Consider the following 15,439-nt stretch of genomic DNA (forward strand, 5'->3'; position numbering starts at 1 on the left):
TGAAGGTAATGAGGGAAAGAAGTTGGTAAAAATGGTTTACCATTTCCTTCTTCCCTTCTGCAGGTGTCTCCATGTTATATGTGTTACATTTTATCGAAGTATAGTTGATTTACTTGTTATGATCATCTCTGCAGATGCATGTCCATTTCTCAGATGCTTTTCCTAAATAGAATATCGCAGTATGTCAGATAAGGGTTCTGGGGGCTACACAGCACGTCCCTGCTGGCCCATCATTACATGTACCTCGGTGTGCAGAGGCCAATCAATCCCAAACCCCCAGTCCATCCCTCCCAGCCCCCACCTGTGCCCTCTGGTAACTCTAAGTGTGTTGTCAAAGTCTATGAGTCTATTTCTGATGGGGTTTTGTTTTTTTGTTTGTCTTAGCAACTAAAGTTTAGAAAACATTTTAACTTGGCTTGCTAATGTTCTAAAAATGTTCTCTCAATCCGCTAAGATCAACCCCCCAAAAAAGAAAGTTGCTGTATTTTACATTCGAAATGACTGCCTCCCTAAGGTGCTCTTTCTATGTCTATAATAATGATAAACAGCACCTCTGAGCAAGAATCCCCAAGACAAGTGAAAGCTTCCAGCTGCCTTGAAAATAGTTCTGTGACTGAACCAAGAATTTCTTTAAGCTCCACACAAACCTTTGGGCTTGCAATGAAGTGAAATAATTTTCTTTTCCTGCTCTCAAGCCAGAACAAACAGATAAAGCTTGTGACGGGGCCCTATTCAAACAAGGCCTTGCCCGGACATACCCTTTCCTGGGTTCACTGTACCCTGCAGAAAGTACAGTGTTTCTATCACTGGCACAATGGCAGAGCTCCCGCCTCTAACTGTGCAGTTTGGAGAAAATCATTTTGCTTTTCTAAACAAGGATGGGAGAAACCCCATAGCACACTTGCAGTTCCGTTCAGTTTTGAGTAGCAGAGAACAAGATCACTTGAAATAATCAACATACGGATATCTGAGCAGGCTTCTAGCTGGCAAAATTCACTTTGCAAATTAGAAACCGTGCCTGTTGTCAAAATAGGCAATCACACACTAGTGTCAGCACTCAGCATGGTCTTGATGATGCTAATTTTATTCCACAGCCACTGACTGAGCACCCGGAATGTTCTAGGTACCTTGCTAGGTGACGGGGGGGCAGGGGGGGGGAACAGATCCAGGAGGTGAGGCAGGCATCAGAAGTCGGGAATCTCAGTGCCAGTGCCGTGTGCTAAGCACTGGCTCGTGGCTGTCAACCGAGTGTTCAGAGCCTGGCGGGAGAAAGGCGCGCCCCTTCTCAGTGTCCCAGACCAGATGACATCTGAGCTGAGAGATGAAGTATTTACCAGGCAGAAAGAGGTGGAGGAAGCATTTAAGATCGAGGGAACAGCACGTACAGACGGAGTTACGCAAGTGCAGGGAGAGGCCGACCGCGGCGCGCTGCCCTGAGCTGGAGAACTCTTGTGTGCCGGGTTTAGACATCTGGGTTTTACCCCAGAGACAGAGGGGACGCAGGAGAGGCTTTTAGGTTTGGACAATAAACCTGATGGGAGTGAGTACTGAGGATAAACGGCTCTAAGTGGCGGGGAAACAGAGCATTGTACCCGTGAGAGACATATCGAGACAGTGGAAGTGGAAAGATCAGATTCAGGAGACTTGTCTCTTTCTGAGATGCAGTCAGTGCTACGGTTTGGTGATTGACCACGTGGAGGGGTGACGGATAAACTCTTGTTAAGAACAGTTGACCTGTTAAGGCAAATGAAATACTATAACAGGAATGAATATTCTGCCCCGTGACTTCTAAACATCTCCAGCCAGGATCCCCTATGAGACTGTGGGCCGTGTGCCAGCCCAAGGGTGATAATGGACCCTCTGACCCTCTCGCTGTAGTGAGAGATGCGAAAGAGACAGAAGGTAAGGCACCCCCCCCCCCCGTCCCTGCTCAGAAACTTTGTTCCCCTTGCCTGACAGGCGCACACCTTCACCTCCCCCAGTTCCCTAGAGATTGAAAGGTGTTTATCAGAAGGGCGTCCAGGGATGGAACTAGCTGGGTAGAGGGAGTGAAAGAATAAGATGCTCCCAAGGTCCCTCCAAGTATATAATTCTTTGAATCAGAAAGATACTGCGGAGTTCCTATTGTGGCCCAGAGGGTTAAGAACCCAACCTAATAATGCATAGTGTCCATGAGGATGCGAATTCAATCCCTGGCCTTATTCGGTGAGTTAAGGACCTGGTGTTGCCGCAAACTGGAGTGTAGGTTGAAAACGCAGCTCCAATCCAGTGTTGCTGTGGCTCTGGTGTAGGCTGGCAGCTGCAGCTCCGACTTGACCCCAAAGCCTGGGAACAGCCATAAACCACAGGTGTGGCTGGAAAAACAATCAAAGACAGACAATGCAGGTGATAAAGAATGTCACAGGGGTAGTCCAAAGAGACCATGTGTCCCTGAGTCGTCTTCTTGACACCATCCTGTGGCACGAGCAGGCCAAGCACATTTAAAAGAGACCTGGAATCCTCCATCAGCTCCCTGACAGTCATCTACCTGCAGCTACATCCTCACGGCCACCGCTGTGCGTACCTGGACCCGCTTCCTCTCTCATTTTCTCTGCCATCCAGGCTCAACAAAATCTGCACTTCAGTGGCCCAGAGCTGGTCCTGCCCGTGGAGCGGAGAAGGGAAGAGTGTTTTCTCTCTGTCCTGTGAGAGCGTAGATCTCCAGCCAGCCAGCCGTATTCCTTGAGTGTTAATTACACGTCAAGCAAGGAGGATGAGTTTTCATGACCTATTCGTGATCATAAAACCAACTGAGCAAAATGTGACCAGTATTTTATATAACTTTATCTAAGTGAAATAGAACAAAATGGAAAATATCCGAAGTGAGAATAATTTCATGGAATGTGCATCCCTCTTACGTGCATTTATCAGTATGTAAAATGTCTTTCTCTCTGGATCGTGGCCCAAAGTTTTTCAAGACACTCTGTCTGGACTGCTTATTGAGGATAGTTTGTTGGAATGAGAGGTTAGTACAGGCCTGGAAATCACATCCCCGTGTCAGGATGGGACATCCGTTCTAGTCTTAGCATCTCTACAAATGAACTCTCAGAGCACAGCCTTTTTGTAAGAGGGAGACGCTTTGGTTAGGGAGGCTCTTCACTCTGGGTTTGGAGGAAAAAGCTTTTTTCCTTCTTAAGGCTGCACTTGTGGCACATGGACGTTCCAGGCTCCAGGTTGAATTGGAGCTGCAGATGTGGCCTATACCACAGTGACACCAACCTATGCCACAGCTTTCGGCAAAGCCAGATCCTTAACCCATTGAGCCAAGCGAAGAATCCAACCCTCATCTTCCCAGACACTGTGTCAGGTTCTTAAGCTGCTGAGCCACAGCGGGAACTCCAAAAAAATAAGTTTTAATAGATGTGTTAGTTTCGTAGCACCGCTATAACAAAGGGCCACAAATGGGGAGCCTAGAACACGTAGGTGGGGCGGTGCTGCCTCTGAAGATGCCGGGGAATCAGCTGTCCCAGCATCTCTCTTTGCGTCTGGTGGGTCCTGGACTTGAGACAGCGCAACACCAGTCTGTACGTGGCGCATTCCCTGCGTGCATGTCCCCTCTGTCCAGATACCCTCCCTTTATAGGGCGCCGGTCATACCGAATCAGGGCCACTCCAGTGACTTCACCTCTCCATAGACCCTGTTTTCAAATATGGTCACATTCTGAGTTTCTGGGAGCTAGGGTTCAAACATATCTTTTCGAGGGAACACAATTCAGTCCATAAGAATCTATTTCCCGTTTCCACTAAGCAATCAAGAAAATGGTAGACTATTTTCCTGTCTTAATTGGGGCGGGGGGAAGTTCTCAAATTTTTGAAATCTATTTGTTTTGCTTTCAAAGCCCAGGACCTCTTCAGATGCGCTGAAATCTCTTGTCCTGCGAACATGGACCGCTTCAGTCCTTGGCATTGAGACTTTGGTCAGGAAAATCTATTTGCTCTTGAACTTCAGTTCGTCTTTATTTCTGCCGGCTAAGCGTTGCCTTCTCAGTTACAACATCCGAGTAATAAAACTGTAAACAAAGTTGCTTGGGTGTGTCATCAAAAACATCTACAAAAATGTCCGCCTTCACATTACAGTGGCACTCGGCTACGAACGGATCTGAAAACGTTCACGTTTGTTTTCCAAAAGGAAGGGGGAGAAGGTTTTTTGCCATTTTCTTGAACGGGGCTGAACCAAACATCTGAGTGGCAAAGCGCCAGCTGCTACATCACACACACACATACACACCACCCGCCCCCCCCGGAGAGGGCGATAAATGTTATAAACAGAGGTTCTACATGCTCGTGCCTGAGACTGTGGATAACTGAAAATGCTCAAGGGTGGTGGCTCTTTATATTTTGCAGAGGAAGGAAGGAAAGGGAAGGCGCGAATTTCGCTCATCTCATCATTCTTGAAGAAAACTCACCTAAGAAAATTCTTCTTCTTAACACCTGCTGTTGCAGCACGAGGGAAAAATCTGAGTTCCAGAAAAAATGTTTACTTAATTCTTTTCATTTTGTCCTTTCCCTTGTCCCTCCCTCTCTCTCTCTCTCTCCCACCTTTGCTCTTTGTGCTTTTCTCACCACCAAGAGATGGTTTTTCTAGTTTTTTTCCAACAAATGGAACCAAATCCTTGGCATTTACCCATTTTGCTGTACTTTTTGGTACCCAAGAACACTTACAAACTAGCTCTTCTCTCTCAGATCGCTGTAAAATGTAGTTAAAAGTGTGTAGCTAGGAGTTCCTGTCATGGCTTAGTGGTTAATGAATCCGACTAGGAACCATGAGGTTGCAAGTTCGATCCCTGGCCTTGCTCAGTGGGTTAAGGATCCAGTGCTGCCGTGAGCTGTGGTGTAGGTTGCAGACACGGCTCGGATCCCGTGTTGCTGTGGCTGTGGTGTAGGCCAGAGTCTACAGCTCTGATTCGACCCCTAGCCTGGGAACCTCCATATGCTGCGGGAGCTGGCCCAAGAAATGGCAAAAAGACCAAAAAAAAAAAAGTGTGTAGCTAAATATGCAGATTGTGTTCACTGGGGGGTAGCCAGCCACATTAACCAATTAGAAAGTTGGACTCATTGGACCATGTATCAGGGTGGTTCAAAAGGGAATTGGGCGGGACTGGTGGTTTGATCCAGTAATTGAGGGTCCGTTCTGAATACCTCACTCTGGGACGTCTCCCAACAGTATTTGGTTTTTCTTAGACAGAGAAAATGCCATGCTCTTCTGATTTCAGTTAGCTTGCTGTGTGATTAAATCGACAGGCATTGCCTTCTGTGGCTTCCCTTTAGAAATGAGCACAGCTCATAAAGAGATTGTAAGTGGAGGTGTCATCCATTGAGATGCATTTATCAGTGTTGAGCCGCATAAACAAATAAGCTGGATGCCCCCGAACCCTCACACCTTTGTTACCTGGCTTCTCAACTGTAGCCTCTTAGATTCAGGCTGCTATTGGGTCTTTGCATAAATGTTCTTCCACCACCAGCAGTTTTGAGAGACCATAAGGCCACAGGTCTGAGAATATTAAACACCCAATACATGAGGTGATTGCCCAAATCTCTCAATGGATTTGAACTTTAAAAAAAAAAAAAAAGCCAACTCATTGGCTACTTAAGCTTGACTGTGATTCAGGGTCAGCAAACAGGAAATGATTAAAACATGGGGCTCATTCTAGTAACCAGGGAGGAAAGTGAATGAATGCCAAGTCACTACCGTTTGTCGTTGGTTTCATTTCATGACACACACCCCGTGTCTCTTTCTCGGGACATGAGCTTCCTTTTGAAACTTGGAAATGCATCTGAATGAATTCGCCATTTAAAATGTAGGCAAGAAAATTATGACTCCGTTAATAGCATTGGAGATGCCTGAGATGGACGTAAAGCTAGAAACAGGTGTAAGTAACTTCTATAAATAGCTGTTTGGGGGCATGTAACGATAGTCCAGTATTCCTTTTGCACACGTAGACATGGTGATTGTTAAAAATGTTTTGCATTCGGGTGTGTGAATTTTATGGGAAAGTTTATTTTCTCCATTCTGTTTGGAGGAATCATCCTTGGCCGTTTTTCCTTTAAAGTGTCCTTAAAAGCAGTGTGTGAAATGGATTTTTAGAATTAACTGAGCTAATCAATTTGAAATCAATGCTTTGGTTGTCTCAGAATTTATCCTGTTGTCAAGATGATATTACTAAACCTCAGGGAAAAATACTTTTAGGAAAGGGCCAAAAGAAATATGCTAATTATCAAAATTAATGATTCATCCTCATTTTCTTTTCCATTTATGTTGGTCTTCTTGGGTACCAGGCACAAATTGCTGCCCTGTGGACAGCCACTGACGAAGTAAAATCTAATACTGAGCCTGTTGCATTTTATTTAAATTTCAGGATTTACATTTTCTTTGGGGGAACACCTAAACCTGCTCAAAATTCAGGGACATATCCAACTTAAGGATTTCCGATTTTGTCTTTCGTTGACAAATGTACTTTGTGCAAATGCAGCCTGAAAAATATTTACTTGTGATCATAACTGGTGTTTCTGTCAAGAGATATTCTTAACATAGTGCCGGTCCATTGTAATAAATTAATCACTCTCAGGCATACGGCATTGTGAATGGACTTTGACTAAGGTCACTGTGGAGCTGCTCTAATCAGAAGCATGACGTGGAGCTTATAGAGCCCACAAGATCTTATTAAGGGCTGCTGGAATGAGGACTGTTTCATCTACCATATTTGGACATTGAAGGCAAGGCAGCGAACCGCAAAAGTGGAGTAACTTGGACTATGGCAGTTAGCACATCACTAGCCACGTGACCTGGATAAGTTATGTGTCCGCCCTGAGCCTGCTGTTCTCAAGTGAGGGGCAGGTACCCATAGGGTTACACGAGATCATGAATGTCAAGGACCTGAAAGTACCCAGCTGATGAATAAACGTGCGTGAGAAAGAGAGTGTAAAGCAAGAACAGACTGATTTTTGATACTCTGTAGCCTACAAGGAAGGTTTCATGCACAGACAAAAAAGTCTTAGCCAAAGCACGTGCATAGCTGGAGTCAGAAATCTATAGCAGCAAATCCCCCCAAGCCCTTCTAAATTCTAAGAAAACCAGTTGTATGGCGAATTGAATGTTCATGAAAGTACCTGTGTTCATTTTGATTATAATGCGTTGCATGTCAGAGTTAAGGATCTATTCTAGGCAAAAAAAAGCTTTTAGTACAGTGCACATTTTATAGCACATGGAGGCAATTTTCCTATAATAATATTAGTATAGGTTTTTTTGTTGCCGCCTTTTTGCGTTGTGATTCATACTTGGTACTTTTTGACACCAAAACCTTGATGAGGAAACAAACCCAATTCTAAGATTTTTGTAACTTGCTAGGTGTTTTTAAGGACTATGTTGAAGTCAGTGTGTAAGCCCCTTGTGTCACTGTGTAAGCCCTTTGGCTTAAAGTAGTCGCTGCTCCTGTAATGTCTCCCAAGACACCTGCACGTTTCCCAGGTGTTAGCACCTGTAACTGGTCAAGCGTTGCGCTCGGCCCATCAACATCAGAGTCAACAATAAAGCTCAGCTATCGCTTAACCTTCACTTGGGAAGAATTGGCACTGTCAACTACAAACCTTAAAATCTTAGGCAACATAAGCAGTAGAACGGCTAAGTGAGGCTGAAATTGGAAACCAAAATCATGAGAGACTGAAAAATAGTGTTTCAAATTTTATGTGCCATCTTTCAACTAAAATGTTGAGACCTCTTCTACTTCCAAGACAGACTTTGTGTGTCTGTGTGTGTGTCTGTGTGTGTGTGTGTGTGTGTTACACTATTACCTGTAAGATTTGGGGTGATGGCCAGAATAATATTGTCACTTGAAGCAAACTTTCCTCTTTTTATCAGCGATGCCTGTGGTCTACCACAGAGGTACACAAAGAAAATATGAGTTTCCTCATTTTATCTAATACTTTTCATTTCTGCTTGAATCTGTTTAATGATGTACATAATTAACATGAAGGGCTACTTAGTCATACATTAAGGGGAGTGGCCGCTTAAAAGCAAATTTTATATGTGTGTGTAATCAAGAAAGTTCAGAGACCATTCCAATAGACACTAAAGGGGTGAGACTCATTCTTTGTTTTTGAGTTCATTTATTAGGGAAAAAATAAACATGTTAAAGAAGGGAAAAATATTTTCCTACAGTTATATTTTATATTTTAATTGATTGCTTTTGTATCAAGCTTCATACTGCTTCTGTGTTGTTTGAGGAACCTAAGTTCTTTTTATAATTTCATGTATGTCCTGCCATGTTACCTACCCTCGTTAACACTGCGTAACTACAGAAGGCAGAGAGCCTGAGTGTTCTTTGTGATGTGCTTTTTCATTGCTAGGGAGTCATTCCTGAAGTGGCTTCCACTTAGCAGGGAAATGTTGTTGGCTGTGTCTTACTTTCATCATCATGTTAATAAGCTGTAATGAGCTTCATTGAGATCATTGAGTATGTAATCATTTTAAGAGTTTATGTGCAATATATGAATACTTGGATTGGGCTTCTGGAATAAGGTGGTAAAATCCTTCCTCTTGAAAATGGGATGTGAATTGCTTTTGCCCTGGGCTACTCTTGAAAGAAACCTCTCTTGACCGTCTCCCTGGAAGAAGTACTTGACCTTGGCTAGGTCCAAGGTAGAGTGTATTTTACTGTTTTTAATCCGTGATGAGATGAGCTCTAATGTATTGAAACAAAATTAGTGATAGGTGGGACAGAGTTTTAGTAAAATTGACATGTTCTGACATTAATCGAAATTAATACAAATTTTATTTTCTTTTTAGTTCACAGGAAGATGAAAGACCGATGTCACCTTTCTATTTGAGGTATTTATTTGATTTTTATTGGTCTGTTGTAGGGACTGGAGGAGGGTTAAGGCTTCTTGGAGTTTATTTGCCCACGTTAATGCTTTTCGATAGAATATTCTCTATTGTGGCAAACTAAGCTCATCGGAATCCCTCACCATAAAGTTCATGCTATGTTTTTCTTCTCTTGTGTTTAAGAAATCTTAAAATTTAATATAGTTGAAAAGACTACAATCTTTGGTTTTAAATTCAGAGGTATCAAGGTTGACATTTTAATTTCAAAAACTGCCTGATGATTAGGCTGTCACCTAAATTTAAAAATCTCCGCGTTGCCCTGATGGTGCAGTGGGTTAAGAATCCAGCATTGTTAACTGCCGTGGCTTGAGTTGCTGCTGGGCTGTGGGTTCGATACCTGGCCCCAGAACTTCCCCATGTGGAAGATGCAGCCAAAAAAAGAACAAAATGAAATAAAATACATTGAAAACTTAAACATCTCAGAGTGCCCTTCATGGCTCAGAGGTAATGATCCCAACTGGTATCCGTGACTTGGGTTCAATCCCTGGCCTCGCTCCGTGTTTAAGGATCTGGCATTGCCTCGAGTAGTGATGTCATTTGCAGATGTGCCTCGGATCCTGCGCTGCTGTGGCTGTGGTGTAGGCTGGCAGCTACAGCTCCGATTTGAGCCCTAGCCTGGGAACTTCCATATATCACGGGTGTGGCCCTTAAAAATAAAATAAAATAAATTTAAAAAAAATAAAAATCTCGGTTCTCCTTGTACATGCAGGTGGGAAGGACTGAACACAGAGCTCACTACTGAAGAAGTCTTGGGTAGATTAGATCCTTTCCTATATCGTAGTGGCGTGTGAACCTCCTATCTAGCAAGTTCCTGGAGTTCAGGACGATGCCCTGAAGTCTATAAAGCCGGAATGACAACTATTAAAACAGGTTCAAAGTAGCTATTAGATGTAATCACTTCCCTCCAGACTAAAAAGTTATCGTATTGATGCGATTTTTTTCCCTGAACCACCCCACTTAGGTAATAACCCAGAGACAGGTCTTTCTTACTGCATCTCTTTCCTCACTGCCTTCCCACTTCAAAGGCTTAGAAAATATACTTGAAAATAATACGATCATCTAACTTCAGGTTTCCTCTGCGGAGGTGTCTTGTGTGGTTTTGTTTTTTACCTTTCCTCGACTTGGAATTCTGCTTTTTAAAAAGCCGCATCAGGATACGAGATACATGTTTTGTTTGTTTGTGCGTGTGATTTGTTGCAGTGCTGTCCGGGTTAGATTTAGACTTTAATGCAAGCCCCATAGTTCAGAAGTGTGTCCTACAACGTCAGGTCTGGCCAAGTAACTGCTGTGCAGTGGTGTTCTGCCCTTTGGTGACTTGAAGCTCGTTGCATAATCACTTTGTGGCGAGAGAGGGAACATTGGCGGTTTCAGTTTGAGACAACACGGTGGTCCATTTGATTCAGCCTGCTCTCCTGCCAACCACATCAGCATTTTCTGGTTCATAGGCCATCTCAACTGTGCAATTACTGTAAACACATGAGGAGTTTGTTGCTGAGTACACGGTGACTCTGGTATTCGTTGTGTAAATACCCACAGTAATCTCAAACAGGTGATTGTCATCTATTCATGGAAATTAAGTTTTACACAGTGCAGAAGACTGCAGGACCAGATTGTGGCAGCTAATGAGAACTCTTCTCCGAATGTCTTACGTCGCTTACTCTCTGTAACATCAGTCTGTATTTTACATAGCGTTGGATTTCATTTTTTTAACCACTGTCTTAAAAAAACAGGTGGGGGAGTTCCCGTTGTGGTGCAGTGGTTAACGAATCCGACTAGGAACCATGAGGTTGCGGGTTTGGCCCCTGCCCTTGCTCACTGGGTTAAGGATCTGGCGTTGCCGTGAGCTGTGGTGTAGGTTGCAGATGCGGCTCAGAATCCCGTGTTGCTGTGGTTCTGGTGGCTACAGCTCCAATTCGATCCCTAGCCTGGAAACCTCCATATGCCGCGGGAGCAGCCCCAGAAAAGACAATAAGTAAATACATACATACATAGCAGATGGGGGAGTTCCTGCTGTGACTCAGAGGGTGAAGGACCCAACATGGTCTCTGTGAGGATGCGGGTTTGATCCCTGATCTCACTCAGTGGATTAAGGATCCAGCGTTGCCCGAAGCTGAGGTGTAGGTCACAGATAGGCTCAGATCCATTGTTGGTGTGGCTGTGGTGTAGGCCTCAGCTGCAGCTCTGATTCATCCCCTAGCCTGAGAACGTCCTTATGCCACAGGTGTGGCCACAAAAATAAAAATAAAATAAGTGTAAGAAGCAGATGGGGAAAGTGGGCTTATACATCGTAAGTCAGTCCTCAAGAACACATAATTACATTTTAGAGGGTGATAAGTTTTGTAATTACCTAAATTAATACTGTCGTCTTGAGAAAGAAATAGTAGCGACCATTCTGTACCTGCCACCATCCCAGGTGTCAAGTTTATTGCAGCTGCGGTGGCTCAAACAGTAGGTGTCCTTGCTCCCCAGGTGCTCATTCGAGATTATCCCCCCTGCTGAACTGATGAGAGAAGCGAAAGGGAAGGACAGGTGATGCCAAGCCATTAGCCTGACTGCCACGGAATAACCGTGAACCAAGACACTTCAGGTGAAGAACGCCCCTGGCACAGATGCCCAGACCCTGGCCTCTTTCATAGTCTAGGCTGGAAGCCCAGAAAAGGAGCCCTCCCCCAGTTGCTCAGATTAGCGTGAAAGCAGCCTGCTGGTAGGCGTTCCTCCGTGCCACCCTCGGCCTCTTATTGTCTGAATTCTTTGGCCTGGCATCCATCACATCTGGTTGGGATTTGTCGCTCATTCTGTTTCTGTTGGTCTGAAATGGCTGCAAGCCCAGGTTTTGGTGGCGGTGTTTACTTCCCCCGGGACTCGGTTCCGGATCTCCGTCTAGCCCTCCTCTTCTACCTGCTCCCATCTCTCTACACGCCCCTCCTTACGGCCAATATCAGGTCCTGTCCTCCTCCCTCCCGTCTGTCCTCGATCCCTGAATTCCTGCATCTTTCCAAATCCCTGGGTCACATGTAGCGCTTGTGCACCGAGAGCCTGTCTTTGCCTGTGCGTCATGAAAATTCTGAATGTGCGCTTAGGGCTACGTACCTGTAACCAGTCTTACTCACTGGGCTCTGAACAGCTCACCTGGCCTCTAGAGGTGGCTCCTCGCTTCCCAACACTTGTCATCCGCCCTAAGCCTCCTCTGCTTTCCCCTTCTCATTTTGTGCTTCACTGTGCCCCTGAGATGAACAGTCTTTATCAGTTTCAGCCCTAGTTTCAATGTCCATGGTGCAAATTGAAGCTACATCACTATTGTAGCAGATTTGGAACTGCTTAAAGTCAGTTGCAGTATTTCATATGTTTTCTGCTTTTCCTAAATCAGTAACATCAGTTAGATTTACTTCTAAATTAGCTGTATGGTGCACAAACGCATTCTTTAGGATTTTGTTCATTTTCTTATTTCTAGAATCTAAGAAGAATCAATTTTATGATTTTTTTTCTTTCTTTTTTTTTTTTTTTGTCTTTTTAGGACTGCGCCCATGGCACATGGAGGTTCCCAGGCTGGGGGTCAGATCGGAGCTGTTGCTGCCAGCCTACACCACAGCCACAGCAACGGCAGATCTGAGCCAAGTCTGCAACCTACACCACAGCTCAGGGCAATGCCAGATCCTTAACCCACTGAGCGAGGCCAGGGATCGAACCCACGACCTTATGGATTTCTTTCTGCTGTGCCAAGACGGGAACTCCATTATGAAAATCTTTTAACTGCAGAATTTATGTTGAAGCAAAAAAGTTAGCTTTCAGTAACTTCAGATTTAAATAGACATGGAATCTAGTCATACCACTCCTGTCTTGATACGTAGAAAAATCCCTGCTATCCCATCTTTAGATAGCTTTGGGGAGATTACCTTTCCAAACAACTCGTGCTAGAAGTTTGTATGTTTTGTATTTTTTTTTTGGTAATATTAATTAAATTTTAATGATTTTTCTCCTTAGGCATAATGTATGTTCTCTAAATTATCATTTTGAGGTAAAAAGCTCTTATTATCAGATGTGATAGTATGGAGAAATGTGTCACATCACACACTGCATTTGTTTGCAAACCTGTTTCAGGCTACTGACGAAAAAAGCAGAACAAACAGACAGGATGTTTATTTAATTATCTATTTGTTTTTGTTTTTGTTTTCCCCAAGATGATAACGTCACTAGATATTTTGGGTGTCTTTAGGCACAGATTATTATGTATTTAAAATTTTTTTCCTTATCCTTTTAGACGAGAATGGTATTTCTTTTTTTTTTCTTGTTTTATTATTTTAATTTTTTTCCACTGTACAGCATGAGTACCAAGTTACTCTTACATTTATACATTTTTTTCCCCACCCTTTGTTCTGTTGCAGTATGAGTATCTAGACATAGTTCTCAATGCTACTCAGCAGGATCTCCTTGTAAATAGAACGATATTTCTAAACTCCACCTCTGCTTGTGTAGCTTTTTTTTTTTTTTCTTTTTTGGTGGTGGGTGGTGATAAATACAAATAAAATAAAGTTTGCCGTTTTTAATTATTTTTCAATTGTTATAAAATATATGGGTTAAAATCATTTTTAAGTACATGTCTACTAGAAATGCACAAGTGTCCAGCTTCTCTACATTCTTGTCAATATGGCTTATTTTCTGGTTTTTAATAATACTATTTTTATGTTATGAAGTACATGGAGCTTATTAAAGATGCCTGGGTCTCACTAGCCAAGATACTGAGTTTCAAGTGGACTGGGTGTTCATATTTTCAAAAAGGAGTTCTTGTTGTGGTTCAGTAGGTTAAGGACCCAGTGTTGTCTCTGTGAGGATGGGGTTCGGTCCCTGGCATTGCTCATTGGGTTAAGGATCTGGAATTGCTACAAGCTGCAAATAACAGGTCAAAGATGTGGCTTGGTTCCGGTATTGCCGTGGCTGTGGTGTATGTAGGCCTACAGCTGCAGCTCCAGTTCAACCTCTAACCTGAGAAGTTCCCCATGTCGCAAGAGGGTCAGAAAGGGAGGAAAGAAAGAAGAAGGGAGGGAGGGAAAGAAAAGAAAAAGGAAAAAAAAACATTGGGCAAAAGGCACATGACATTCAATTGGGTTGTGATTTCTTACGTATGACGTCAAAGGCATAGGAAACAGGATAAAACAGGTAAATTGGACTTCTTAAAATTTTATTTAATTTTTTTGAATCAAAAAAGACATTATCAACAGAGTAAAAAGATAATTCACAAAATAGGGGGAAATATTTACAACCCATATATCGGATAAGGGATTATACTTAGAACAGAGAGGGAACTCCTAAAACTCAACAAAAAAAAACAACCCAATTTAAAAATGTGCAAAGACTTGAGTAGGTTTTTCTCCAAAGAACATATGCAATGAAAAGATGTTCAACATAACTAACCATCAAGGAAATGCAAATCAAAACTATAGTAAGATACCACCTCATACTCATTAGGATGGATGCTGTACAAAAAAAAAAAAAAAGGCAGAAAATAATAAGTATTGGCAAAGATGACAAGATAGTGAAACACTTGTGCATTCCTGGCTGAAATGTAAAAATGGTGGAGTTCCCATCTTGGCGCAGTGGTTAACGAATCCAACTAGGAACCATGAGGTTGCGAGTTCAATCCCTGTCCTTGCTCAGTAGGTTGAGGATCCGGTGATGCTGTGAGCTGTGGTGTAGGTCGCAGACACGGCTCGGATCCCGCATTGCTGTGGCTCTGGCATAGGCCGGTGGCTACAGCTCCGATTCGACCCCTAGTCTGGGAACCTCCATATGCCACGGGAGTGGCCCTAGAAAAGGCAAAAAGACCAAAAAAACAAAAGCAGATAAATAAATAATAAAATAGAAATGGTGAAGCCGCTAGGGAAAATAGTAATGGCAGTTTCTCAAAACAATTAAACTCAGACTTACTCTCTGATCCAAGAATTCCATTTCTGGGGATATATTCAAAAGTACTGAAAGCAGGGCCCCAAAGAGGTCCTTGCACTCAGGTTCGTAACAGCAGTGTTATTCACAAGAGCCACAAAGTAGGATCAATCCAGAGGTCTATCAGTGGATGAATGGAAAAAACAAAATACAGTAGATACACACAGTGGAGTAGGCATTTCGCTTTTAAATACAGTTCAGTATTACTTAGCCTCTAAAAAGGAAGGAGCTTTTGACATAGACACAACATGGCTGCATCGTGAGGACATCTGTATTAAGTGAAATAAGCCAAAAACAGAAAGACAAATACTGTATTATTCCACTTATAGGAGGTACCTAATGCAGTCAGACTCATAGAGACATCACATGGAAGGGTGGTCGCATGGGCTCAGGGTTGGGGGGAGAACTGGCAGTTCTCATGCAGTGAATATGGAGTTTCAGTTGTGAGATGGAAAGAGTTGTGAAGATAGATGATGGTGGTGGCAGCACACCAGTGTGAATGTGCTTAATGCCGTTGGGTGTAGACTTAAAAATGGTTGAGATTAAGATGGTAAATCTTATATTGTGTGTATTTTACCAAGGTAAA

The 15,439-nt window shown here is 43.2% G+C and overlaps 1 protein-coding gene across 1 annotated transcript in view; it reads left to right on the forward strand.

The window, feature by feature from the left end:
• FAM13A (family with sequence similarity 13 member A) overlaps nucleotides 1-15,439 on the forward strand; it is a 307,599-nt gene that overhangs the window by 209,643 nt on the left and 82,517 nt on the right. The window contains 1 exon segment of the mRNA NM_001441946.2: nucleotides 8,821-8,862. Within this exon segment, the coding sequence (NP_001428875.1) occupies nucleotides 8,821-8,862 (42 nt within the window).

Source organism: Sus scrofa, chromosome 8 (assembly GCF_054392235.1).
Source record: "Sus scrofa isolate SSC_HxYL_T2T_F1_AM1 chromosome 8, Sscrofa_HxYL_maternal_Yorkshire_Landrace_v2.0, whole genome shotgun sequence".
Classification (NCBI taxonomy): domain Eukaryota; kingdom Metazoa; phylum Chordata; class Mammalia; order Artiodactyla; family Suidae; genus Sus; species Sus scrofa.